General features: G+C 42.4%; 1 protein-coding gene across 4 annotated transcripts; it reads left to right on the top strand.

Moving 5' to 3' along the window:
- Nucleotides 1–7213: 7213 nt before the first annotated feature.
- Nucleotides 7214–26467, top strand: BCAN (brevican). 4 transcript variants are annotated; one of them, XM_069949440.1, is made up of 14 exons: nt 7214–7250; nt 9652–9736; nt 12147–12533; nt 12965–13139; nt 13217–13344; nt 13748–14041; nt 14215–14604; nt 15056–16243; nt 17839–17949; nt 20404–20562; nt 24264–24346; nt 24645–24789; nt 24884–25066; nt 25708–26467. In XM_069949440.1, exons 1-14 carry the CDS (start codon nt 7230–7232, stop codon nt 25716–25718), a joined length of 3360 nt encoding a protein of 1119 aa, XP_069805541.1. In that variant the 5' UTR covers nt 7214–7229; the 3' UTR covers nt 25719–26467. The 4 variants fall into 4 exon arrangements, with proteins under 4 accessions (XP_069805541.1, XP_069805543.1, XP_069805540.1 ...); XM_069949442.1 differs by having other exon boundaries at nt 15053–15139; XM_069949439.1 differs by having other exon boundaries at nt 15053–16243.
- The last annotated feature ends 707 nt before the right edge of the window (nt 26468–27174 follow it).

Genomic DNA, 27174 nt, shown 5'->3' with positions numbered 1-27174 from the left:
GGTATAACCTGGGTATCTCCTGTATATAATGATATATGTACAGCTGGTATAACCTGGGTATCTCCTGTATATAATTATATATGTACAGCTGGTATAACCTGGGTATATCTGTATATAATTATATATGTACAGCTGGGATAACCTGGGTATCTCCTGTATATAATTATATATGTACAGCTGGTATAACCTGGGTATCTCCTGTATATAAGTATATATGTACAACTGGTATAACCTGTGGATCTCCTGCATATAATTATATATGTACAGCCGGTATAACCTGGGTATAATTATATATGTACAGCCGGTATAACCTGGGTATGATCATATATGTACAGCCGGTATAACCTGGGTATAATTATATATGTACAGCCGGTATAACCTGGGTATGATTATATACATTTACAGCTGCTATAACCTGGGTATCTCCTGTATATAATGATATATGTACAGCTGGTATAACCTGAGTATCTTCTGTATATAATGATATATGTACAGCCGGTATAACCTGGGTATTTCCTAAATATAAGGTATATGTACAGCTGGTATAACCTGGGTATAATTATATATGTACGCTGGTATAACCTGGGTATATCCTGTATATAATGATATATGTACAGCTGGTATAACCTGGGTATTTCCTGTATATAATTATATATGTACAGCTGCTATAACCTGGGTATCTCCTGTATATAATGATATATGTACAGCTGCTATAACCTGGGTATCTCCTGTATATAATGATATATGTACAGCTGGTATAACCTGGGTATCTCCTGTATATAATGATATATGTACAGCTGGTATAACCTGGGTATCTCCTGTATATAATGATATATGTACAGCTGGTATAACCTGGGTATGTCCTGTATATAATTATATATGTACAGCTGGTATAACCTGGGTATCTCCTGTATATAATATATATGTACAGCTGGTATAACCTGGGTATCTTCTGTATATAATTATATAGGTACAGCTGGTATAACCTGGGTATATCTGTATATAATTATATATGTACAGCTGGTATAACCTGGGGATTTCCTGTAAATAATTATATATGTTCAGCCGGTATAACCTGGGTATCTCTTGTATATAATTATATATGTACAGCTGGTATAACCTGGGTATATACTGTATATAATTATTTATGTACAGCTGCTATAACCTGGGTATCTCCTGTATAACCTGGTCACTATTTTGGTCACACTTTGACTTCACCTTCATCTCTTTCCGGCCATGGTCTGGCGGACACTTCGGCTCCCGTTCTTTGCGGTGACTTTGGGATGGGCGGCCATGGTTCTTCATTACGGAGGGGGCAGAGGGTTCTCCTGTGATGGTCTTGGACCTCTTCTTCATTATGTGGTGACAGACCAGACTCTCGCTTTCCTCAATCAACGCCATAAATTTCCATCCTTTGGCCCATTAAGCGCTGGCGGAGTGAATCACTTTGCTGACTGCACATCCCATGTTTTCATTGGAGTTTAATCTGTTATTAGAGAAATTCCTGAATCAGCGAAGGGAGGAAGGTGGAGACGAGGGATGTGAGAGCTCCGCGACCTCGCTATAACTCATCGTGTCATCATCCAGCCGTATGAGGTCACAAGTCAGACATCTCCATCCCTATCGATCTGCTGGCAGAGGTCGTACTGGTACACCGCCCCCTCCTGTGGTCCTGACGTCATAAACCACCTGGTCGGGACAGTCACCCACATTGCCGGGACCTCCTGAACCCCTCCCTCCTTTCCATGGTCCTGAATGGCATAGAAGGGCTGACTGTGCTCGCCGCGGGATATATAGCAGGAAAGATGGGTGACAACCTCTGCTACCATGGTGAGACTAGTTTATAGGTTGTCACACAGCTTCCCCTAGAACAGAGAGATAATAGGATGATACATCCATCACCTTCTCATTGTCACAGTGGAGGGAATATTAGAGATATTGGAAACATTGCTTTGGGCAGCGTATATTCTTGTATATAGGAGCAGTATTATAGTAGTTATATTCCTGTATATAGGGGGCAGTATTATAGTAGTTATATTCTTGTATATAGGAGCAGTATTATAGTAGTATATTCCTGTATATAGGAGGCAGTATTATAGCAGTTATATTTCTGTATATAGGAGCAGTATTATAGTAGTTATATTCCTGTATATCGGAGCAGTATTATAGTAGTTATATTCCTGTATATAGGAGCAGTATTATAGTAGTTATATTCTTGTATATAGGAGCAGTATTATAGTAGTTATATTCCTGTATATAGGGAGCAGTATTATAGTAGTATATTCCTGTATATAGGAGCAGTATTATAGTAGTTATATTCCGAGATATAGGAGCAGTATTATAGTAGTTATATTCCTATATATAGGAGCAGTATTATAGTAGTTATATTCCTATATATCGGAGCAGTATTATAGTAGTTATATTCCTGTATATAGGGGCAGTATTATAGTAGTTATATTCTTGTATATCGGAGCAGTATTATAGTAGTTATATTCCTGTATATCGGAGCAGTATTATAGTAGTTATATTCTTGTATATAGGAGGCAGTATTATAGTAGTTATATTCCTGTATATAGGGGGCAGTATTATAGTAGTTATATTCTTGTATATAGGAGGCAGTATTATAGTAGTTATATTCTTGTATATAGGAGGCAGTATTATAGTAGTTATATCCCTGTATATAGGATCAGTATTATAGTAGTTATATTCCTGTATATAGGAGCAGTATTATAGTAGTTATATTCCTGTATATCGGAGCAGTATTATAGTAGTTATATTCCTGTATATAGGAGCAGTATTATAGTAGTTATATTCTTGTATATAGGAGCAGTATTATAGTAGTTATATTCCTGTATATAGGAGCAGTATTATAGTAGTTATATTCTTGTATATAGGAGCAGTATTATAGTAGGTATCACACGAACTGGAGAGAATGGAACCGCTGCACATCCCATCTATGGCTGATACTAATGCCGCCAGGCCTATATTAAAAATCAACACCAGAGTGTCTGTATATGAATTGATCAAGCCATATTGCCCCGTGTACCACCGCGCAGGTCCTCTGGTCCACACGGGTCCCTACGCTAACTCCACACTGTGTCGGTCAGCGACCGCCAACCCCGCCAAGCGTGCACGTGCAGGGAAGGGAGGCCATGGAACGGCCCTGCAACCCCAATGTCACAGGACCAGACCCAAAAAGCCCCACCAAAACCCAGCCAGCGCCACCGGCGGGGAAGGCTGCCCCCAAACGACACAAGTATGGATATGGTATTACACTTACCATTGCTGCTCTCACAGAATGGGGAAGACATAAGGTCCAGACATGTGAGCACAGGCATATCCTGCTAATTTTGGTCACGTGGGTCTTATAAAGGAGTGCTAGCTGTTCAGAGAGGGAGAATTGTAAAACACGAATTGGAGAGAATGGAACGGCTGCACATCCCATCTATGGCTGATACTAATGCCGCTAGGCCTATATTAAAAATCAACACCAGAGTGTCTGTATATGAATTGATCAAGCCATATAGCCCCAAGCAGCACTAGTATCAGCCATAGGTGTGAGGTGCAGCACTCTGTTTCTTCCCTGAACCGCATTTTGTTTCTCTCTTTTCTCCGTGTTTTGCACTCCTCCTGGTGAGACCCACATGACCGCAATTAGCAGGAGACACCTGAGTGCACATGGTTTTAATCCCTCCTGTTTTTTCCCATTCTGTTTGCTGCAGCTATGGTGAGCGCAATACCTTATCCAGACTTGTGCTGTTTGGGGGCGACCTTCTCCGCCGGTGGTGCTGGCCGGGTTCTGGTGTGGTGTTTTGGGGTCTGGTCCTGTGGCATGGGGGTCGCAGGGCCGTCCCATGGCCCCCGTTCCCTGGCTGTGCACGCCTGCGGGGTTGGTGGCCACTGACTGGCACGGTGTGGACTTAGTGTAGGGACCCATGTGTATCAGATACCGGCACGAGGTACATGGGGCAGTGTGGCTTGATCAATTCATACACAAAATTCTGATGTGTTTTTTATTTAGCCAAGCGGCACTAGTATCAGCCATAGGTGTGAGGTGCAGCACTCTGTTTCTTCCCTGAACCGCATTATAGTAGTTATATTCTTGTATATAGGAGGCAGTATTATAGTAGTTATATTCCTGTATATAGGGGCAGTATTATAGTAGTTATATTCCTGTATATAGGAGCAGTATTATAGTAGTTATATTCCTGTATATAGGAGCAGTATTATAGTAGTTATATTCTTGTATATAGGAGCAGTATTATAGTAGTTATATCCCTGTATATAGGGGACAGTATTGTAGTAGTTATATTCTTGTATATAGGAGCAGTATTATAGTAGTTATATTCTTGTATATAGGAGCAGTATTATAGTAGTTATATTCTTGTATATAGGGGGCAGTATTATAGTAGTTATATTCCTGTATATAGGAGCAGTATTATAGTAGTTATATTCCTGTATATAGGAGCAGTATTATAGTAGTTATATTCCTGTATATAGGAGCAGTATTATAGTAGTTATATTCCTGTATATAGGAGCAGTATTATAGTAGTTATATTCCTGTATATAGGAGCAGTATTATAGTAGTTATATTCCTGTATATAGGAGCAGTATTATAGTAGTTATATTCCTGTATATAGGGTGCAGTATTATAGTATTTATGTAATAAGAAAAACAATAGAATCCAGCACTTGTCGAGGTTTGCCACAGATATATTCAGTTTATTGGAGTCACTGCCGGCAACAGCAAGGAAGTGGGAGGGATAGAATGCAAATGTGTCCCTTTAACGACAATGTTTTAGTGGTAGGCGCACTTAGTGTGGCCGGGAATTGTAACCCTTCATTACACTGACTTTTCTGGAACTGCTGAGAGTTGTAGTTCCTCCTGCTGTCGTCCTCACATCCTATCATGTATCCCATGCATCTTATCATTCTCATATCATGGACGAGATGTTGGTTTCATCCATTAGTAACTGCTGGCTAGGTGATGGCTGCTTTCTCCTGGAGGGCAGCCATGTCTCCTCATTCATCTGTGGTCTCATCTCAGGCCTAGCATGTCTCTAGCACAGAGGTAGATTCATTGACTATATGGAAAATGAGTTGTCAAGTAATCCTTGTGCCACCGTCCCGGCACTGTGGGCTGTGAAGCGTCAGGATTATTGAGGTTAATGATGGTTTCAAGGGCAGAATCTGTATGGCTCCAAGTATAAGTCGGCCTAGACCAAAGCCCCCTACTAATAGCTAAAATACTTAAAGGGCAAGTCCATTCACAGCCCATGATGTTTATAATAATGTGGTGCCCCACTCTTAGTTTGCTCGGTACATCTGGTAGTCTGCACTCATCCCAATGTACTCTACAGGAATAGGGACACCTGCCCTTTATGGGAGTCCCTACTCCTGTACATACTGGGGCACCTCCAATTCTAAATAGAATCTGTCACCCAGACTCAAAATGGATTTCACCTCTGAGAACTGTTGGTTGAATGGTCATACAGCTGTCCTACCCCATACTCATGATGAACGCTCAGCTCAGACGTTCATGAATGTAACTCCTCTTATATAGCCAACATTCATATATCAGGTATGGCTGCCATAAGCTCCTGTATCAGTATGCGCCAACCACAGCCGTACTTGTGGAATCCCTTCATTTTTCCCTCAATATGTCCTCCATAGGGTTGGCTATAGATCTCATCACAGGTTATAGGGAGCGCTAAGAGACCTGGAGGCTTCCCACAAGCCATCTTCCCTAATGGCAGCCAGAAGTAAGTGACCATGGTTCCATGTATCAGGAGGCTTTCTCTTTTAGAAAGTCTATTTTCATTCACCCTATTAGTAGTTGATTGAGGGAGGTCCTTTGTTCCAGATCTTTACCCCTTGGCCATTGGATGGGGTGTCTCTGGAGGACCTCTCCTGTCCTGCAATACTCACACAACCCATTCATTTGAATGGACTCTGTGTAATGCCTACTTTCTCCTGTGGTGGCGCTGCTAGATTCCTCCAAAGACTACAGCTGATCGCTAAGAATCCAGAAAGAGGGTCCTTGTTATCCGGAACCTTTCCGCAAAGTTGGGGTTTTCCAAAACAAAAAAAACCCTATTTTGGTGACTTGATTATTGCTATACCCTAACAGACAGATGCCAGCCACTTATTTAGCCCTAAAGGGATTATCCAGGTTTACAAAAACATGGCTGTTTTCTTTCAAAAACAGCTCCACTCTTATCCTCAGTTTAGGTGTGGGTTTTGCAGTTCAGTTCCATTGAAGTGAATGGAGCTGAAGTGTAACACCACACACAACCTGAGGACAGGACTGGCGCTGCTTTAGCATCCTCTACACAACAGGTCCAATTTAGAGAACGTTACACGTCCGAATCACACATGGCCACGTCACTTTACCCACAATGCTTCTACTCTTCCAGACAGTACACGCTTCCCCTGACAGAACAGTTTCCCTGGCGTCTGATATTACATCTCCACTGTGGAATTATTTTTTTTTTTTATGGGCCCGATATCCCCCAATATTCCTGCGAATCGTACGGGGATTTTTAGGAAAGTTAATTTTAAACTTGGTAGGATTTACAGCCCTAAAGTGCGGTATGTGATGCCTGCCAAGCGGCAGACATCTTGAATAAATTACCTTCCCAGTAATACCAGTTTAACTAGGTGCATACAGCTTCTGGCACCGAAGGAAAGAGGAAACCGCCTTCAAGCTTTTGGAGAATTATGTCGTCGCCGGATTTCAGGGTTATTTCATCCTCTGCCACGTTGCCTTGGGGAAAAAAAATTCTCTTTAACAAAGGGGAGCCAGTATTTGGCAGGCGTCCGCATGGTGGGGATTGGTGTGAGCCGCTCAGGGTCTGAATTACATTGTGGTCTTGAAGACTGGGCAGCTACTCCGAGCGAATACTAATGATTATCTAGTGATGGCGGCGGGCCCTGTCGTTCAGACATTCCTTCATGTATCCGTCTATACATTATAGTATGGGACATTAGTACTTATAGGTGTCAATCGGAATCACTTACACCTACTGTATGGCCTATAGTCAGCACAATCCCTATTGGTCCCTATGGGGGAGATTTATCAACCATGGTGTAAAGTGAAACTGGCTCAGTTGCCCCTAGCAACCAATCAGATTCCACCTTTCATTTTCAAAAGAGTCTGTGAGGAATACAAGGTGGAATCTGATTGGTTGCTAGGGGCAACTGAGCCAGTCTCACTTTACACCATGTTTGATGTGTGCAAAACGGCCGAGTGTATGTCATCATACCAGGGGAACACAAAAGATACATATATATGTGTGTATGAGTGTGTGTGTATACATATATGTGTGTCCCTTTTTATGTATGGGTATGTATGTGAAGGTGAACATGGTTCCATGTAATATATGTGTATACGAGAGGCAAGGCTGCATGTACGGCAGGGTTCAGCCCGCCAATTGTGCCTCAGGCCGAGTTACAAAGACATTCCCAGACAGGCATGGGTCCCATTCATTTCAATGGTTTGAGTTTGTTTGAGCTATTGGTCAGCTAGTAACTATGGTATCCAAGTTTTGTCTCATACTAAAAAGTGCAGCAATTCACTATCTTCAGTCTGAGCAAATGTTTAGGAAAACAGCCTGCACATAGTCAGTGACTGACAACACTCAGGCCATTGAAATAAATAGGGCCAATACTGATCCGCGACATGTCATTTGGACAGGTTCCAGCTGTATCAAGGCATCAGAGGCACAAATCGCGGTGTGAACGAGCCCTAAGGGATGAGGGTTTTTTTACCTATACTTAGTGTATGTTTTAGGCTATGTTCACATAATGTACTATTTTTGTAACATACTATCTTTTCACACTGCATCGAATAGCGTAGAAGTCAATGGAAGAACGGCCGTTGTTGCATTGACTACAACGCATATCATTGCAGTATGAAAAGTACAGCCATTGTTTTAATGGAAAACGACGGCCGTTCTTTTCAAAAATAGTATGTTGTGTTACATAGCCTTAATCTGGATATGAAATAAAGCATAACTATTTTATTTCTGATATATGCGTGTGAATATACTCCTTTATATTATGTATGGGTATACATATGTATTTGTGTGAGAGCTGTCTATATATTTGTAAATTTATATGTTTGTAATGGTATATATATATATATATATATGTATATGTGTGTGTGTGTGATATAATATGTATGTGTATATGTGTTAGTTCAGAATTGATGGTCTTTGGATCCATTGGAAAAAAGTTCCCCCAAGTGGGCACCTAGCCTAAAAAAAGACAACCGACTGCACCACCTTAGTTGTGAGCTTTATGCGTATAGACTTTATGTTACAGATTTAGACGTATACGCTATATAGACGACGTTTTCTGGACAAACAACAAGTTTCTGTTACGATCCATGGAAAACAGAACATCAGATATCAAAGGACGTTGCCTTTTCCGACATTCATTCCTTCTAAGAAAGCTTCTTTGTGATGGGAGGTATTGAGGGTGGACTTTGGTCATCACAACTGCTAAGGAGCTTCACATGGTAACCGGCGTGAGCAGAATCCTAAGAGGCTCCTCACCCCCTCCACTGTCAGACCTCTATGGATTGGTGGTCTATTGAGAGTATCTCACCATTGTATGGCAGCCAATTCAGCCTGCCCTCGGTCCATTCTTTACACAGAGCGAGGCTATTATAAGGCTGGGAAGAAAATGTTTTTTTTGTAAAGAAATTCTACTACGAGCCACGATATCCTTACATGATGGATATATAAGATTCTGTTTGCAAGTCATTGCAAAAAGTTCCATTGACAAAAGAACTCTACGGTGGAACTCTACAATACGTGAACTCAAAGAATGGAAATTCAGGTTTATAATATTTTTAAATCAATTTATCGCGAATCTCCAGCTATGATGTCTCTTCTACCTAGGGAGGGGTGTAGCTGTCACATGACTGTTATACCATCCAATTAAAGCTTGTGTTGGGAAATAATAATAACATGAGGTGCCTGCACTTGACCTGCTCCGGCCGTGTTTTCATCTTGGTTTGAAGTGATGAGAAGCAAGGGATAACCAAGGATGGCCAAGACTAGGGGTGAGGAACTTCTATAAGGTGACCAGAGATTTGTCATGTGTCTCAAAGTTTTTCATCTAGCCAGCGTATTCTGGCTAACCCATCATTCTAGGATTTTTGTATATGGATATGTGTGGTGACCAAGGTCATCAACTCTGGTCTAGAAGAAAACTAGAACCTAGAATTTATCCTCGTAGCTTGGGATGTGGTGGAGTTGACTCAGAGGCAGATGTTCTTGCTGGTAGCTTGTCTTCCTCACAGATTTAGGGGGTCTCAGAGGCACGCTTTCTCTGCTTGTAGCTTGTCTTTCTAGCAGGCACTTCAGGAACATAGTTCAGGAACGTAGGACTTGGAGGGTAGGTGTGACAAGCAACATAGCAGTACATACAAGACACATACAATACCTAAACACAGTTTAGACTTTTAGGAACATACTTCTCAGCCACACAACAACTTTAGGCTAAGATTCAAGTACCAGGACACTGCATATGGAGTACCCCAATAACTTCCAACATTTGGCTGTTCTATATATGACATATCACATGTGATGGTGTCACGGGTAACATGACAGTCACTGATGAATGTTATTTCTGTTTCCTACAGGCTGAAATGAAGATAAACCTGTTGCTTCTCTTCGTGTCGGCCCTCACCTCCCAAGCTTTAACATCCGAAGTCGATGAGGGTTCAAGTTAAGTTTTGTCTTCTCTATAGTTTATCAAGCCTGAGTCTGATCGTTCAGTCACGTTCTTGCTTGTTCCATATATAGACCCTCCATTTGGCCTCCTCCTCTATTTTCTCTTTTGTCATACTAAGGGGGAGGCATTCATACCATGAGGTTGAAATATCCACGTGTCCGCCCACATACACTTGTTATACCGCAAACCTATTCACTCTTGTTTTCCATTAATTTCAATAGTGGGAGAACCCGGGGGAAAAAAAAAAAAACATAAAGAAAGCTGTCATGAGTGCAGACGTCTAACCTTACAAAGACGAGTGATATGGAGAACATTGTGACAGCGACATTAAGATACTTCTGTACTTTCCACTGATTCATACCGTACATGTACTGTACTGTAGGCTGCGGTCATATCCTGGAGTGTGTTACAATGTTCTTAATGAAAAAGTATAAGAAAGCGGAATGAGTCATCTCAAGGTTTTTCGGAATGGTTTGCACTAATGTATTATACAGCTGTGAAGGATCAAAAACATTAACTCTTAAATCCAATGGCTGAACGTTAAAGCGTAACTGTCATGTTTTTTTTTTATTGCAGAAATCAGTAGTATAAGCGATTTTAAGAAACTCTGTAATAGGTTTCATCAGCCAAAAAAGCCTCCTTCTGTACTCAAGAAGCAATTTCCCAGCCTCCCCCCCTGACTTCTTATCTGTGCATTATCAGGCAAACACGTCTTCATTACAGAGAAGCCAGTGAAGACGGGTTCTGCTCTCTCCATTGTAAGCCTATGAAGGGGGGAGGGGCTGAGGGAGATGAGGGAGCAGGAAGAGGTGACATGAAGGTCAGCTGTTTGTAGACTCTCTGGGCACCTAAAACGCTAAATTCAGGTGTCAGAAAGGTCAGTGCTTATCTATGAACTTACTGAGAGAAGATTGCAGGGTGTTGTGCTGTGCAGAAATCCTCCGTGCTCAGTCACTCCTAACAGCCCCTCCCCTCTCCATAGCCACATAATGGAGACAGAAATCCTGCTTCTTCTCAAGTGAGGGGGGAGGCTGGGAGATTGCTTTTTCAGTACAGAAGGAAACTCTTTTAGTACATAAAACCTATTACAGAGTTTCTTAAAATCGCTTGTACTGTTGATATTTAATGGTTTCAGAAAAATGACCCTGAAATGACAGTTACGCTTTAAGTCTCGTGTCTTCATCTAATAATGGATGCTGATGACTAGTGGTGAGCGAACTGGCTGAATGTTCGGGTTCGGCCAGACCCAAATGCTCGGCATTTGACTCAATGGACAGGTTGGATGCATCCCTAGGGTTTCCTGGAAAACATGGATACTGCCAACTGCTCCAGGCAGGGGGGGTCAAGTGCCGAACGTTTGGTTATTGGCTGAACCGGAACGTTTCACAAGTTCACTCATCACTACCGATGACCCTTTTTTTTTATGTATGTAACCCCTTATCATCCAAAGGTCATCCCCTTCAAATGATGTGGGGGGCCCCCATTTTTACTAAGATTGTAATTCCTATAGAGGGGTGCTCCATTGCTCATGAGAACATACATACCATATAGTCTGACCATATGGCTATTATAGTGTACCTGTCCTGAAGGCCCACTGCCTAATCTGCGGAGATTTCCTCTGTTCCGTAAGTTCAGGTCTCCACGGCTAAGCCACACGCCATGAGACCGTAATGCGTGTGACCCCCATTGGATCTAATGGCGGTTGCGTGCAACGGAATTAACAGAGAACCCTACCAGTGATCCGCCAGCAGGCTGTCATGGCAGGTACACTGAACCTGTTCAGGACTTCTGCCCCTATAGGTCCGACATTCATGGGGGCCCAATAGTCATCTAAAGGATATGGATGAGGAAACAAACACCTGAACATTTGGACAAAAAACAGTACTGTAATGGTAGGTCCATTTTAGCGTATGCCACTTTGTACAGTGCCGAGAGCTTTAGCTCCCACAACAGAATACCATGCCGGGCCATGATATTGAACCTGCAGGGTTCTGGTTACAAGATTGTAAAAGCAACTTTGGATATAATTGGCCCAAACTGAAATCAGTATCACCCGCTATATGTACTTAAATAGTAAAATAGATAGACTTTGAAAGAAGATTAATAGGTTAATAAAGTAGTCATGTTCTTATGGGCAATCTGGAAGAATATTCCGCTTTGATGTCTTAAAGGAAGCAGTATGACTTGATGTCAGGATGACAAGTCTACTTTAATGGTGGTGGTTTTATAATTGAAGAAAGACGACGTGAGCAGTGACCCAGATTTTCCGAATCCTTTTCTTGCTGAAAAATGAGGTGTCTCAATTTTCTGTGTGGTATAGTGTTCATTGAGGTGGCCAAGTGTGGTTTGGCATGACACATTGCCATCCTTCCATAACTAATACCATGTTCTTTTCCCGTTCAGAGGATCACAAGAGCTTGAGGGTTCGGATTGGAAATTCTACCACCAAAGCTGTCCTGTCTGGTACTCTCACCATACCATGCCACATCACCTATCACTCAGAACTAGACGTCACTGTTGCTGGGCGCCGAGCTGTCTTGGGCATACCTAGAGTAAAGTGGACCTTTATCTCCAATGGTAAAGAAGTGGAAATCTTAGTGGCCCGGGGCCACAAAGTGAAGATCAGTGAGGGGTACAAATCTCGAGCCTCTCTTCCTGAATACTCAACTTCAGCATTTGACGTCACATTAGTCCTAAAGGAGTTGATAAGTAATGACTCAGGGATATACCGATGTCATGTACAACATGGAATTGAAGATGACTATGCTATGGTGGAGGTCAAGGTCAAAGGTAGGTTCTTTCTACAGGAGACTATATATATATATATATATATTATATATATATATATATATATATATATATATATATAATCTTCCAAGACGTTTTTGCCCTCATTCTCTCTCATTAAGTTGCCACATGTATCTACTTCTCAGGGGTTTGGTTTTTTACTTATTCTGGATCAACATGAAAAAATGTTTGTCTACTCCATCACTTGTTTAATGAACCTAACATATCTAGGTGTTCTGGAGATGAGAAGCCATATCTATAGTAAGGATACAGACATTTAGGAGTACCCATTGTGCAGTTGGCAGATAGAGACAACACATATGGAGTCACTCTTCAGATTCGTCAAAAGATCAAGCATGGCTGGGATGCTCCACCCTTCAATATTAACTCTAGGCATTATTGCAGGGTATATGATGGGTCCTTCTCTATTTTAGGTGTTGTGTTCCTCTATCGTGAAGGGACCGATCGGTACACTTACACCTTCCCCATGGCCCAGGAAGCGTGTACAAGAATCAAGGCACACATAGCCACTGCTGACCAGCTCCTGGCTGCCTATCGTGGAGGTTATGAACAGTGTGATGCCGGTTGGATCGCCGATCAGACCGTCAGGTAGGGCAATTGTCTTATAAAACCTATTTTAAGAAGCCAAATACATGGTCAACTCTGTTTGACTCTTCTCCTTGCAGATACCCCATCCAGACTCCACGAGAGGGCTGCTATGGAGACATGGATGGGTTTCCGGGAGTTCGGAACTACGGAGTGCTATACCCTGATGACATGTATGATGTTTACTGCTATGTGGAGGAACTCAAGGGTAATTCTGAAGAGTAATGTGGAAAAGAAAAATACATATGTCTGAAATTGCCCGTTCAAAACTATAAACCACTTCTTTCTGTAATTTGGCAGATAATTATTGGTTTCTGTAGTTACATATTCAGTTACTGACACTTGGGGTCCTTTGTGCAATTCCACGTTTACTATTTTTTAAAAAGAATTTATAGTATGGTTCTTGTAAGGGTTTCACTGTCTTTTTTTTTGGTCAACATGAACATTTTTTGGTCAACATTTAGGTAAAGGTCAGAAACTAAAACATAGTCATATGAGTGATAAGTGGCTCCTATGGGGGCCTTTAAGGGTCAAACATTGATGTGAAGAGAAGTTACTAGTACATAGAAAAAAAGACCTCCTAATAAACTCTCTCTGCTTTTGCATTGTAGGCGAGGTATTTTTGAGTACATCACCAATTAAATTCACCCTGAAGGAAGCTAGAGAACATTGTAGGACCCTGGGTTCTGAGATAGCGACAACAGGTCAACTCTACGCTGCATGGAGCGGGGGACTGGATCAATGTAACCCAGGCTGGTTGGCTGATGGGAGTGTCCGATACCCTATTGTGGCACCCAGGGAAAGGTGTGGTGGCAACTCTCCTGGGGTCAAAACTATCTTTCAGTTCCGTAACCAGACGGGTTTCCCTGACTCTAAGGCAAAATATGATGTGTACTGTTTTAAAGGTAAGTGATAAAGTAGATCATGAGCAGGTAACCCAATCCACATTTTGCTGGTGCATTCCACACATGATTTGACCATTGACCATTTTACGGTACAATGTACAGACCACATTTCTCATACATATATAGGAAGGCATACAACGTAAAACATTTAAGAATGTCCTCTTCCATTTCAGGTAAAAACACTGTACCAACACATGATCCTCCAGTCTCTAGAGACCGAGATGTTATTACAGTAACAGAAAGTTTTGAGGAATTAAAGTTTCTAGAGGTGAAAGCTGAAAATGAAGCTCAAGGCTCGGTAGACTCCATACCACTAAATGAGACTCATGTAACAAAAGCGAGTCGAGAAAATAAAGAGAACACAACTGTTCTCAATGACCAACAAGGGTCTTCACCATCTCCACTATACTCAACAACACCTACTCTTGAAAGTATTGTCAGGGATGAAGAAGATCTGTCACCAGCATTTGCAAGTTTCCCACCTTATGAAGATCATTCAGATGACAGTGAAGAATCTACATTGGGTTCTACCATTAATATGCCAGTTTTATCAAGTTCTCAAGGTACATATTTATAGTGAGCAAACATCAAGTCATCATACTGCCAATGATGTATGCAGGGCTTTGTCAAGGGAAGGTGCACAACTAGGTGGGTAAAAAAGGGCAACATAGGCCTTAAAGGGGGTTTCCAGGCTATCCTCTGATAAGCCAAACATCCATTTTGCCTAGAAAACCCCTTTAAGCTGTCAAGCAATGGTGACATGTGCATGAGTATGGGTAGCGACAGCATCAATGACCATAGCAACATTTAACATAATTTAAGAATGGTCAAAGCCATCGGTGTAGAGATCTTTCATGATGAACAATCCTAGTCTTTCCAAAGACGGGAAGATGGCTTGATCCTTAATTTTTTCCAAAAACATGGAAAAAATGATGGTCAATGTATAATGGGTAGAGTTAGTTTTTCTGGAATGATCCTATGATAACACTCATTATATTGCTTTTATTTTAGCAGAAGACAAGGTTGGGTTGGTCCCAGAGAACAATTCTTCTGAGCCGACCGGAAGAACAATGGAAGGACCTGTTCTGACCACTGCAGGTGACTCCATCTTAAGTGTAACAATTGTGAATGCAGATGCAGAGATTGTTTATGAAAACTTTACTGGCTCGGCACAGGAACCAGGAGTTGCTGTGTCAGAATCAGCAAACGTCTATCCTATTGAAGAAAACCCTTATCCTACACAGTTTCCCAAAAGAGAACAAGGAGTGAACGCAAACACTGAGAAAGGAATAAATCAAGGAGATGAGTATAATATAACTAAGGCAGATAGCAGTTCTGTCATGTCAACCACATTCTCCTCTACCATAGAGGTTGACGTAGGTTATACAGATATTGATAAGAATTTAGCACATTTATTTGATAATCAACTCAATGACACTGCATCACAAACCACTACTATATACATGTTTCCCACAATACATCCATCCATTGACCATTTTGAAGGATCTGGACAAGAAGATCACTCAGTGTTTTTAGGAGGACTCATACATCCACAGACAACCCAAGGTTCAGTGGAGGAACAAGCTTCTGGTGACCATTTTAGTGGTATTCAAGATCCCATAAAAGAAGTCCATGTGTTAGCCTCCAACCTGGATCCTAAAACACCAATTCCACCTTCTTTACATTCAGAAACTCATAATAGCTCTAAATTTTCTTGGGAAGACGGAAGTGGAGACGTCACAGAGCCCACATGGATAACATTGCCTCCAAGTTCCACTGTCGATACAAATCATACCCAAAAACATGAAACCAATGCAACCGTAGTGCAAGATGGCCAACACAACACAACCCATACACCTACGCTACTCATACAAGGTTTATACAGCTCAAATGAAACTTCAACTGCACAAGCTTCCCACCTGTTAAGTCCCAATATGTCTCGTGTCCAATCAACTGATAAGGATGTAAGCGTAGAACAGTCAACGGTGATAGGCCCAGTGGAGAGTACCAAAGACGTAGAGTCCAATACATCTGTATATCCCACCATTACAACTTTCACTTCATCACCCAACAACCCCAGGAACTCTTCACGCCCCAGTTTAGAGAAGACCATTCAACCTACAGCATCCTTGAGCCCAACAGATCCTCTGCCTGCAGTCCCTACCGAGAAAGCTATTGTGGGATCTTCCGTGAATTTTTCAGGTAACCACCTACATATCTGCATGGCCCTTATTCTTTCGGTGGTCTACTACATCACCAATGCCTTGAGATGAATCTTCTACTTCTACCTCTGTGCTTTGTCCTTTCACTGTCTCATTAGAATCTGGGAATCTCTGTCAGCAGCCTGATCTATGTCAATCCAACCAGTCTGATCATTCGAGAGCACGCATTGTTTCTGTTGACTTCTATGAAGTATTTTTATGATTGTTTCCATGAAAAAAAAAAATAAACCAAATTAAATGCTTTTTTAGAATTAAAGCACTTGATTCAGGTCATAATCTTCTTTATTCCTTCAATTCCTTTCCGGTGTCTTCTTTATGTGTGTGTGTCTACCTGATTCTTTCACTAACATCTCTTTTATAACATTGCTTTCAAATACAAAGTGGAAAATCAATAGTTAATCTTTGCAGCCGCAATGGAATTACAAGAGCCTTACATTGACTTGTCATTCGGGGAAAATATAATGGCCTGTTAGTGACATTCAGCTACATATGTCAATGTTTTTGGACAAATTTGACAAAAAATTTCTTTCCATTGTCCTGTCCAACTGGTGGTTACTTTTCGATGCCTTAATACACTGAGCAAATATTCAAAATAATATACCGCCAATATGGACAATAACTGGACAACTACAGTTGAGCTACTAACTAGACACATTACCGTCCATCATGACCAAATGGTAACCCATTGGATGGATAAGATATTACATACTTCAGCTATAAAATGTTCAAATTCTCCGAAACAAGTCTTGTACACGAAGGCTTAAGTAGAGACAAGTTGAGGGATAGCAGAAAAGAAAATCCACTAAGAAGCTTCAGCTAAATCCTATGGAGAAGATACCCCCAGTACTACCTTTTCCCTAAACTCCTTCAGAAGTTGGGATTTCCGACACAGCTCCTATTCCAAAAGCATTGGTGTTTCTAAGAAACACCATGCATGGCTCCTAGGCATCAGTAGGGTTGAAGGTCATGAATAGAGATGAGTGAATAAAACTTTTTGTGATTTATTCCAGATTTGTTTTGTTCCTGCATTCGTAACACTGTACAACATTCGGCTTAAAAATTTGGTGGGGTTGACACACTACACCTGAGGCGGGGAATCTTCGGCCCTCCAGTTGTTGCAAAACTACTATTCCCATTACGCTTAAACTTTGGCTGTCCAGCCATGATGAAAACTGTAGTTTTGCTGGTGGGCCGAAAGTTTCCCATCCCTTTATTACACCCTAACCAACTTAGTGTACTGTGCAAGAGCAGGGACACCTACCTTTGACAGGAGTCCATGCTACTGTAAATACTTTTTGCATGGGAAATTGAGCCATCTTTAGACCTGGATCCAAAAGATCCACCAAGTCGGGCTCATCTCTACTCATGAAATTCTATAAGAAAACCAAAAAGGGAATTCCCCTGTCCAAAAGTGTTTCCTAGAATATGCTATCTTTCTACTGAAACCTCACCTGACCTTTGCTTCTATCTCTAACTCTAACAATGTCATCGCTGATGACATGTTCATTAGATATAGTATAAGTGATTCTTTTTTTTGAGCAAATTCGCAGTTTCCTATTGTCCCTTGTGTTGTAGATGTCTGCTACCCCAACCCTTGTGAAAATGGAGGGACCTGCATTGACGAAGACGATGGTGAATTTCGCTGTCTGTGTTTGCCAGGCTATTTTGGAAAAGTCTGTGATATAAGTGAGTGAAGAGGGAGCTATTGTTATGTCTTTGTCAATATCACAATAGAATTCATGTGTCACATACATACAGACATTCAAACATATACATGGAATAAGTACTGCAAGCACTGATGGATGCATGGAATAAGGGAGGGAATTATTGTACTATGTGGGACCCAATGGGGGTTATATAAGGGCTATTATGTAATATGGTTGCATTAAACATAGCAGCAAGGAGACAGGAGAGGCCCCTGACAGCAGTTCTATCTGTAGGATTATGTTGGTGTCCTGTCATCATGTGAGAAGATCCAATGGAAACTGAGAACGTGGTCACATACAATTAGAAAGCAAAGATGTTATAATAAAAAGATAAGGACCGCTATGGGGTCTGACCTGCTGCTCCAAACTAGCATAAATCTTGCCTAAGCAAATCTTTTAGCAGAGACAGATCGGCACTGCGATGCCGAATCCAACAATGTGCCCCATTTGTTAATTTGAGGTATGGACCCTGAGATATTAGGTAAATTGGTTTTATGCTAGTGAGCTTCTTTGGTGCACTGGTAGCCGTCCCAGCGCAGCCTCCAGTGCACCAAAAAAGCTCAGTAGCATAAAACCAATTTACCTAATATCTCAGGGACCTGACCTCAGATTAACAAATGGGGCACATCTTTGGATTCAGCGCCACAGCAACGATTTGCCCATACTAAAAGGTTTGAGTGGGCAAGGGGTATGCCAGATTCACTTTAAAAATTTATAAATGTTAGCGAACTAAATGTAATTGTTCTTTACTCAAGGATAACAGGGCTATTTTTTTTTTTTTTTGCTTTATGTCAGTTGAATTTTTATTGACTGCTTTATGTTAATTTGGATTATGTAAGATCAGCTCTTGGGCTTAGGTATAAATGATATGTCCGGCAAATCTAGTAGGCAAAACACCTCTCCTCCAGAATGAACTGTTTCTCTTCTACCATATAGGTATATACACATGGCTATACACATATGAAAGCTGTTGGTTAAGGCTGGTTTAGGCAACTGCTATGTCTCCCAAACCCCTGTACATAAGCATGCTCCGCTCAGCTGAGTCCGGATATCTTCCTAATGTATCAAGCAGTATCTAACATGCCCAATGCTTCTCTCCCTTGACATCTGTCATCGGGGGTAAGTCTGGAGTTCTACTATACACATTACACCACTTGTCCAACAGAAATCAGTGGGTTTGGCCAACACATATCTACTGTGTATGACGTACAACATGAGGAAATACATATAAGGAAGAATCTGCAGACACATGGGGGACATTTATCAAACTTAAGGCCGGAGCTACGCCAGGGAGAAGATGTAGATTCACCCCTTATCCCTGCCAGACGCCTGCCTTATCCCCCGCTCGCCCGGAGTGTGGACAGGGGTGGCTCGGGGGTGCGGCAAGGCGGGGAGGAGGTGTCTCCTCTTGTGCCCCATTTATCATGATTTACGCCTGCTCACAGGTGTAAATCATGATTCATATCTATATTTGATACGCCGGGAGCAGGGTAGGGCGCTTGGTCGGCCGGATTCAGTAAGAGGGGACACTGCCTAATTTAAGACTGACGTATGTCGGTCTTAATAAACGTCCCCCATGGAGTGGTCCCTCAGGAAATGACAAAGTGGTTAATACCCAAGGCCCTTTAACATGAACAAGGGCAAAATAACAAAGACTGACTTTGACAATGGGAACCCATTTAATAAGCCTTTACGTGGCTGATTTGTCCGATTTGGCCCATATAGACAAAGTGAAGAGAAGTCAAACAGAACCATTAATTACCATTCCTGTGTTACAAACCAAAATAATAAAACAGTAGAACCACCCACTATGGGAGTATCAACAAAACTAAGTAGGGGGGGACTACCCGAACACATGGGGAACAGTAGACATGTTAAGCACACACAATATAGAAGGAAGATGCATAGAACCACAATAACGACCGGGAGGACCACACACCACATTGCATTACAGGATTGTTGTCAGCTTCGAGGTCTTCTTTCCTCTGGAGGAGAGCTATTTTGCATACTTTTCCCATGCCTAAAGACAAGCCGCATCTCTGCAAATATCTGTCTTTTAAATTATGGAGACTTGGAACCACATGAGTGTAACCATGATTCCTCTAACACGGGCCTATTCACTATGTAGTTTCAGACCACAAATACAACCGCACTAAACCCGCTACCATCCTGCCCAGTCCACATTCTTTTCTAGTCGGCTCATATTTCCATGACAATGCCCTTTAAGAAGTCAAACCCATTATAGTTCAGTCCCAAGCAGACTGAAGGCCATTTTACACAGGGCTGGATGAGTGTTCATAGGAATAAGAATAACTGGCCAGTGATAATGATGGGAAACACCTAAGAGTCCAAAAAAATTTCTTTGTGCCAATGCCGAACACCAATCTTCCATCGTCCTCCTCATCTCATGTTTCCTGTCAATGTCTCTGGTTAGATGTAGAAAAATGTCTCGAAGACTGGGACACATTCCAAGGATTCTGCTATAAGCATTTCTATGATCGGAAGAGTTGGGAAGAAGCCGAAACCCAATGCCGAGAATATGGCGGTCACCTTGTGAGCATCGTGACCCCAGAGGAGCAAGACTTTGTAAACAGTAAGTATAGAAAACGGTGGTATATAAATGGCCTCCATATATTTCTCCTACCTCAAAGTCAAATAATCAAATAAGTCAACTAAAAACTACGGATTCAATTTTTCCCACTGGGAAGACTGTTAGTACAACCCCTGGCTAGACATACTTAGAGATATGATACATTGTTTAGAAGTAGAGAATGCCTAAAGGGTCTGAAACAAAGAAGAACCCCACCCTGCTTTGGCAAGCATGGCCCAAATACTAAGGCCCTCGGGTCAAGGTAATAGTTTAGGCTGACAATACATTCCCGACAGTGGTTGGATGACCAGTATAACAAAGTGGAAAAAGAAGCGAGAGTGCACTCACCATAAAATCTTTCTTTATTCAGTCCATTAAAATGTTGTCTAGATCTTTATAGCAGACGACGGCATAGCACTCCAGCACCCTCCATCGATGATGACAGCTGTTTTGTGCTAATTACAGCACTTCCTCGGACGTCAGAGCACGAAACAGCTGTCACAATCAGTGGAGGGTGCTGGCGTGCTATGCCGTCGCCTGCAATAAAGATCTAGAGAATGTTTTAATGGACTAAATGAAGAAAGATTTTATGGTCGTGCATTCTTGCTTCTTTTCCTTTTTGTTACTTTGTTAGCACCACCTATATCCTCCTCCCATACGTCTGCATCCCCGGGAATTAATTTCAATACACACTGTAGCACCGACCGCTTTATCTCATTCCGGTGGATTGGCTGACCAGTATGGTGACCGTTATTTCTCTCAATCGCCCGTGCATGTTGTACCATCCAAGTATGTTTTCTGAATAAGGAGGGGAGAGAATGTTGGTGCTGGTAAACTCTGGTAGGTGGTTATCTCTCAAAGAACAAAAGGAATCAAAGATGCTGGATTCTTCTTCTCCCTGGTATCTTCCATTGTAGGAGAGTTGGGGAGCCACCATACGTATTATGGGTGAAGTCAACAGTGTGTCCAATGGGTTTACCTAGTTTTGGCATTTTCTCTAATGTATTGGCACCAGTAGAAGGCAACTGGTCAACATTCAAAGCTGGCTCATGACAACCCTGATCAACTAAATAAGCTTCACTTACCATCATGCTTGGATCGAGCCCACCTGGAACATCTAGAAGTAGATCCGTAGAGCATCAGCATTACCATAATGGGGGGGGGGGGGTGTTGTGATGTTATGCCATTACAGAAATTACATGGCTGAACCATTTCCATTTCTAGCTTGTCAGCTAATTTTAGCCAAATTCCCGATAGAATATATGCAGTTTTTTTGGTATGCCTTTCCAGAAAGCAGAATGAACAGGTTATCCCAAGATCAAAGGTTATACCCTATCCACACAGTTGATCTTCAATCTCAGTATCAGCATGGTACCCCCAGGGCCGAGTCTTGGTTTTCTGCTGCCTGAGGCGAGAATTGAAATGGCGCCCCCCCCCCCCCAAATTAACGAATAGTAGTTAAGAAATCTAGGTAGCCAACTGCATAAACAGATATATACATACATAGATATATACTAGTAGCAATATACAGCACGTATATACCAATAATGAATACATTGCACAGATATATTCTTTTTATGGCGTTCACCATGCAGAGAAGTAATGTGGTTTTTGTTTAGTTCAGATATTTCTATAGATATATATAGTTTCTATAGTCTCAGGGTATGTTCACACTATGGAATACGCTCAAAAATTTTAGAGTCAATGGGATAGGTGGAACTTCAAGAGGAGTCTGCCACACTGTCTCCGCTTTAAATTTCCGTGCGTATTCCATAGTGTGAACATACACTCATAGTTATATATATTCTTGTTTAGATTTTTTTATTTGAAAAATAGAGAAAAGTAGTGATTTGCATTTTTTTATACAGTGGATTCATTTTTAGGCTATGTTCACACTGCGTGTGATTCCGTCCGTAGTGCAAACCGCGAATATACGCACGTAGTTTTGAGGTTGATGCGTTCGCTTGAAAGTATACGATATACGCCTGCACAGTGCACACTACGTATGAGCTTACGGCCGGATCGTATACGGTGCCGTGAAAAATGAACAAGACCATTGTTTGAGGACGGAAATGTTGAAACTCACGGCCGTGGATTTCCATGCGGTCCCGTACGAAGTACTTATTTCAGCCAAATTGAACTTGGTTTTTCGATCCAAAAGGTTCTGTGTGGTTTATTGGGCTGGGCGAAGATTTCCAAGTAAATTACCTGCTTCAGATCGCTTCGAAACAAGCTAGGGAAGCATAACTGTACTGCGGGTGTATGTTCGCGGTCCGTACGCATCCGGCCGCATGTCGATTTTTCCCACGCACGTAGTTTCAGCCGCACATGTACGGCGGCATACGATCTACGCCCGGAAACATACGCAGTGTGAACATAGCCTTACAGTACACTGCGCTAATAATGTAAGTAGTGTATACTAATCCTTATGGTATTATTACAGTGTGCGGCTATAACTATGGCATCTAGGGATTTTCTATTGCTTCCCCAGCAAGGTATACACATATACAGACAGACATATATACATGCACATATATATATGTCTCCTCTCTAGTAGATGTCACATCCCAGGCCAGCAGTGAAGGGGTCAGGAGATCAGGCTGTATGGGAGGGGACAGGGCACACTGCTGTGGTGCTGGGCCTTCCTCCCCTTCCTCTCTGCTCCGACACAGACAGACAGCAGCTAGGAGACAGCCTCCCCCAGTGACTGGGCTGTCCATCTCTGAGCTACGGAGAGGGGGCCTGAGGAGGAGGCAGAGGGGTATGAAGAGGCAGAGGTGTCTGGCGCTGTGCATGCAGACCAGATGCAAGCTGATTGCGCCACCCCCTAGTGGAGTAAAGAATCTGCCTCCTCAGGCAGAAAGCTCACTCTGCCTCATGGCAGAAACAGCCCTGGGTACCCCAGCAGCCAGACCCCCACCAATCCTGAGAACGAAAAAGTCAATTTTTAACCAAATGAATGGAGTGGCAATGTGCTGTCGGCTCATTCATTTAGGGGACAATTGACCTCAATGTCCGGGATTAGGAGGGGTCCTAGTGGTCAGACCCCCACTGATCAGCTAGTTATTACTTATCCTGTGGTTAGGGGATAACTTTTGATCGTGGGATAAACATTTTAAACTGTTTCTAACTCTCGGGCTACACAGTACCCATATCTACAGGAATCCACTGACAGATGGTGCCAACATACATTATGGGCCAGCATACATTACTACCACACCGGAAAAAGCATGCAATATGCATCATAGACTACTCTATCCCATTCAGCAATATACTGTAATATATATTTTTGTGTTAAAAAGGCATATCTCAGTATGGGGTCCACAGGATAGTCATGCTATAAAATTGAGTAGTAAAACTAATCTCTGGAAGACTGAGAGTCTTATATATCCAGACCAGCGCTGAAAGAGTCCATAAGGCCCCAACTCAAGCTGGTCAGCTGATCACTATCTTCTGATCCCCCCCCCCTACATGCATGCATCGGCTCAGCCAAGTATGTGTTCTGAGTGGAGAGATGGGAGAAAGCTGCTGCCAGACAACTCTGGTGGTGGCTTATCTCTGAAAGAAAAAAAAATACCTGGAAGTCGAAATCCAACATGACCAATCCCTCTCTCCACTATACACAATAGATGGTTGGCTGATCCCCGTGAACTGTGATAATAGGGGTATTTTCTGACCCATAGTTACATGTTATTTTTCTATAGATAAGTATAAGGACTACCAATGGACGGGCCTCAATGATCGGACGATAGAAGGAGACTTTCAGTGGTCAGATGGAAATCCCCTGGTGAGTCCGGCACAGATCCCATACTTTCATTACACTGTTCTGCTCCCTCTTTCCCAGCAGCCTTCACTTTTTGATATTTTTTTGGATCTATAGACCAAACTCGAGATGAGCGCATCTCTAGACCAAACCCAACCATTCAGTTGCTAAGCCATAAGCTGCTCAAGTCTATTTTTGGCCAATTACACTACCAAGAAGTCAACTTTGACCCATCCAATGCCTAAAGAACAAGATCTACCTTAGTGATTACGTCCAGTAATATGGACAGGGAATATCATAACTCTCTATTTTTTGCCTATAGCTTTTTGAGAAATGGAAGCAAGGACAACCTGACAGCTACTTCCTCTCTGGAGAAGACTGTGTGGTAATGGGTTGGCATGACAATGGTCTCTGGAGCGATGTCCCATGCAACTACCACCTTCCTTACACCTGTAAAATGGGCTTGGGTAAGAGTAGTTACAAAGTTGTCTCTATTCGACCTGGTGGAATTGATCAAGAACTTCAATGTTTTATGGCATCTCGTGTCCATGTGTGTCCTAGTTTCCTGTGGTTCTCCACCCGAAGTGGCTAATGCTTCCATATACGGCCGACCCAAAACACGCTACCCAATCAGCTCTGTGGTGGGATATCGTTGCGATGAAGGTCTCGTTCAACGCAATTTACCCATCATTAAGTGCCAGCCAGATGGTGTATGGGAGGAACCACAGATAAATTGCTTGTCTGGTAAGTCGGCTCCCGAATAGTTACTGGAAGTTTCACTTTTGATGGGACTGTGATAGGAACCCTTTTGGGGCAAGAAACTGCGGGGGAGACACCACATAGTCTGATGGCTTCTGATATCTGACGCCTCAGCACCACCACGCACTAAGAGAGGCTTGAACTACTCTTGTAACTGGTTGTAAAATAGTACCATGACATAGCCGAGACTCTTTGGAGGAAGGTAGGAAAGTATAGGAAGGAAAGTGGTCTTTTTGGTGTTGACCATATACCTCTTTCAATCCTCCACTGGCAAGCATTACTAGTGTACCTACCACTGCCAGTAACATATATTTATAGGGATGGCTGATGGGGCATTTGTGTGTGCTAGATGTAATGGGCAAGTGACCCAACAAGCCACTCTGAGATGAACAAGGTTGCCTGGGTGAAGAAATACTGTACCTAAGTAGGACCCTGGGGGTATACAAGTATGGTAAATCTCTGGTGGTTGGTTTATTTGCGTACAAAGAAGCTATAAAGCTGGTGCGGCATGGGAAACCAAATATTTCCAAGGAAAAACACCAGATATGGACCCAACCTTCATTTTTCGATGGAACCCTACTTCCACATTAACCTTTCCATTTACTTTCTTCCCTCTTTCCATACAGCACATCAGTGATGTAACCACATCTCAAGATCCTATGCCATCTGCCTCTCGAATATGAAGTCTTACACTGGTGGCCGAACGTCACGGGCTGAACGACTTCAAGACGAGGCCATACTTGGCCAACACACCGCTGAAGCAGAGCCACAGGGAGGTGCTATATACTATATTACACTGTGGCCTGCCTCCTCCAATGATGGCAGATCCATATCAAGTATCTTTAACCCCATTATCGCCCACACTCCACAATGACCAGGCTAGATACATGTTCTTATTCAGATTCTCGGGAGAAAGGCTAGTCTATAAACAATACCCCAGCACCCCCAAGCATCTCCAGGTCTTCATCTCAGTTTCACCCTGTTTTATTCTGCAGTCACATCCAAAGAGAAACTTATATTCTTCCTATTAGCTGTATGCCAAGCCTCCTGACACACCTACATATGACCACCCACAATCCATTGCAGTTAAAGTTTACAATTTACAATTTTGGATGTGAACGGAGAAAAAAACTGATAAAATAGGATGGGAGTGTAGACAGAAGTGGAGATATCCACGGCCATTAACGTTCATCATATGACTCACTTAGGTCACAGATGCCAATCAGAGTTACCATAGTCACAGTGACACCGACCTGATGTGTGCCGCGCGCCTTCTCACACACAGATCCCACTGATAAATGACAGCGAACCCTGATCCAGAATGACAGGTCGTAACATTGTTAGCAGAGCAGCAATGAAGACAGATCCGACAACCGTATAAATGGTACTGAACGTTCCAAGCGGGGGAGGGGGGGGGGGGGACTGAATAGAATAAAGTGGAAGCATTTACTAATTGATGAAAATGTTTCAGATTTTGTTGAAATAAAAGAAAATAAATTGATGTGTGTGTGTGATCTAAGGAGAAGAACAAGAGGGCCTGCACCACAAACACCACAGTATTATACATAGGAATTCTTGTATATAGGGAGCAGTATTATAGTAGTTATATTCTTGTATATAGGAGCAGTATTATAGTAGTTATAATCCTGTATATAGCAGCAGTATTATAGTAGTTATATCCCTGTATATAGGAGCAGTATTATAGTAGTTATGGTTCAGGGAAGAAACAGAGTGCTGCACCTCACACCTATGGCTGATACTAGTGCCGCTTGGCTAAATAAAAAACACATCAGAATTTTGTGTATGAATTGATCAAGCCACACTGCCCCATGTACCTCGTGCCGGTATCTGATACACATGGGTCCCTACACTAAGTCCACACCGTGCCAGTCAGTGGCCACCAACCCCGCAGGCGTGCACAGCCAGGGAACGGGGGCCATGGGACGGCCCTGCGACCCCCATGCCACAGGACCAGACCCAAAAACACCACACCAGAACCCGGCCAGCACCGCCGGCGGAGAAGGTCGCCCCCAAGCAGCACAAGTCTGGATAAGGTATTACACTCACCATAGCTGCAGCAAACAGAATGGGAA

The sequence above is a fragment of the Dendropsophus ebraccatus genome, chromosome 13 (assembly GCF_027789765.1).
Source record: "Dendropsophus ebraccatus isolate aDenEbr1 chromosome 13, aDenEbr1.pat, whole genome shotgun sequence".
Taxonomy (NCBI): domain Eukaryota; kingdom Metazoa; phylum Chordata; class Amphibia; order Anura; family Hylidae; genus Dendropsophus; species Dendropsophus ebraccatus.
This window is presented reverse-complemented; position numbering and strand designations above follow the sequence as displayed.

Coding starts and splice junctions, on each gene's coding strand:
- BCAN (XM_069949439.1), top strand. CDS start 7,230: ATGTGTGCAAAACGGCCGAGT. Junction 20,563..24,263: donor GGAGCAAGACTTTGTAAACA/GTAAGTATAGAA, acceptor ATTTTTCTATAG/ATAAGTATAAGGACTACCAA. Junction 24,790..24,883: donor CACCTGTAAAATGGGCTTGG/GTAAGAGTAGTT, acceptor TGTGTGTCCTAG/TTTCCTGTGGTTCTCCACCC.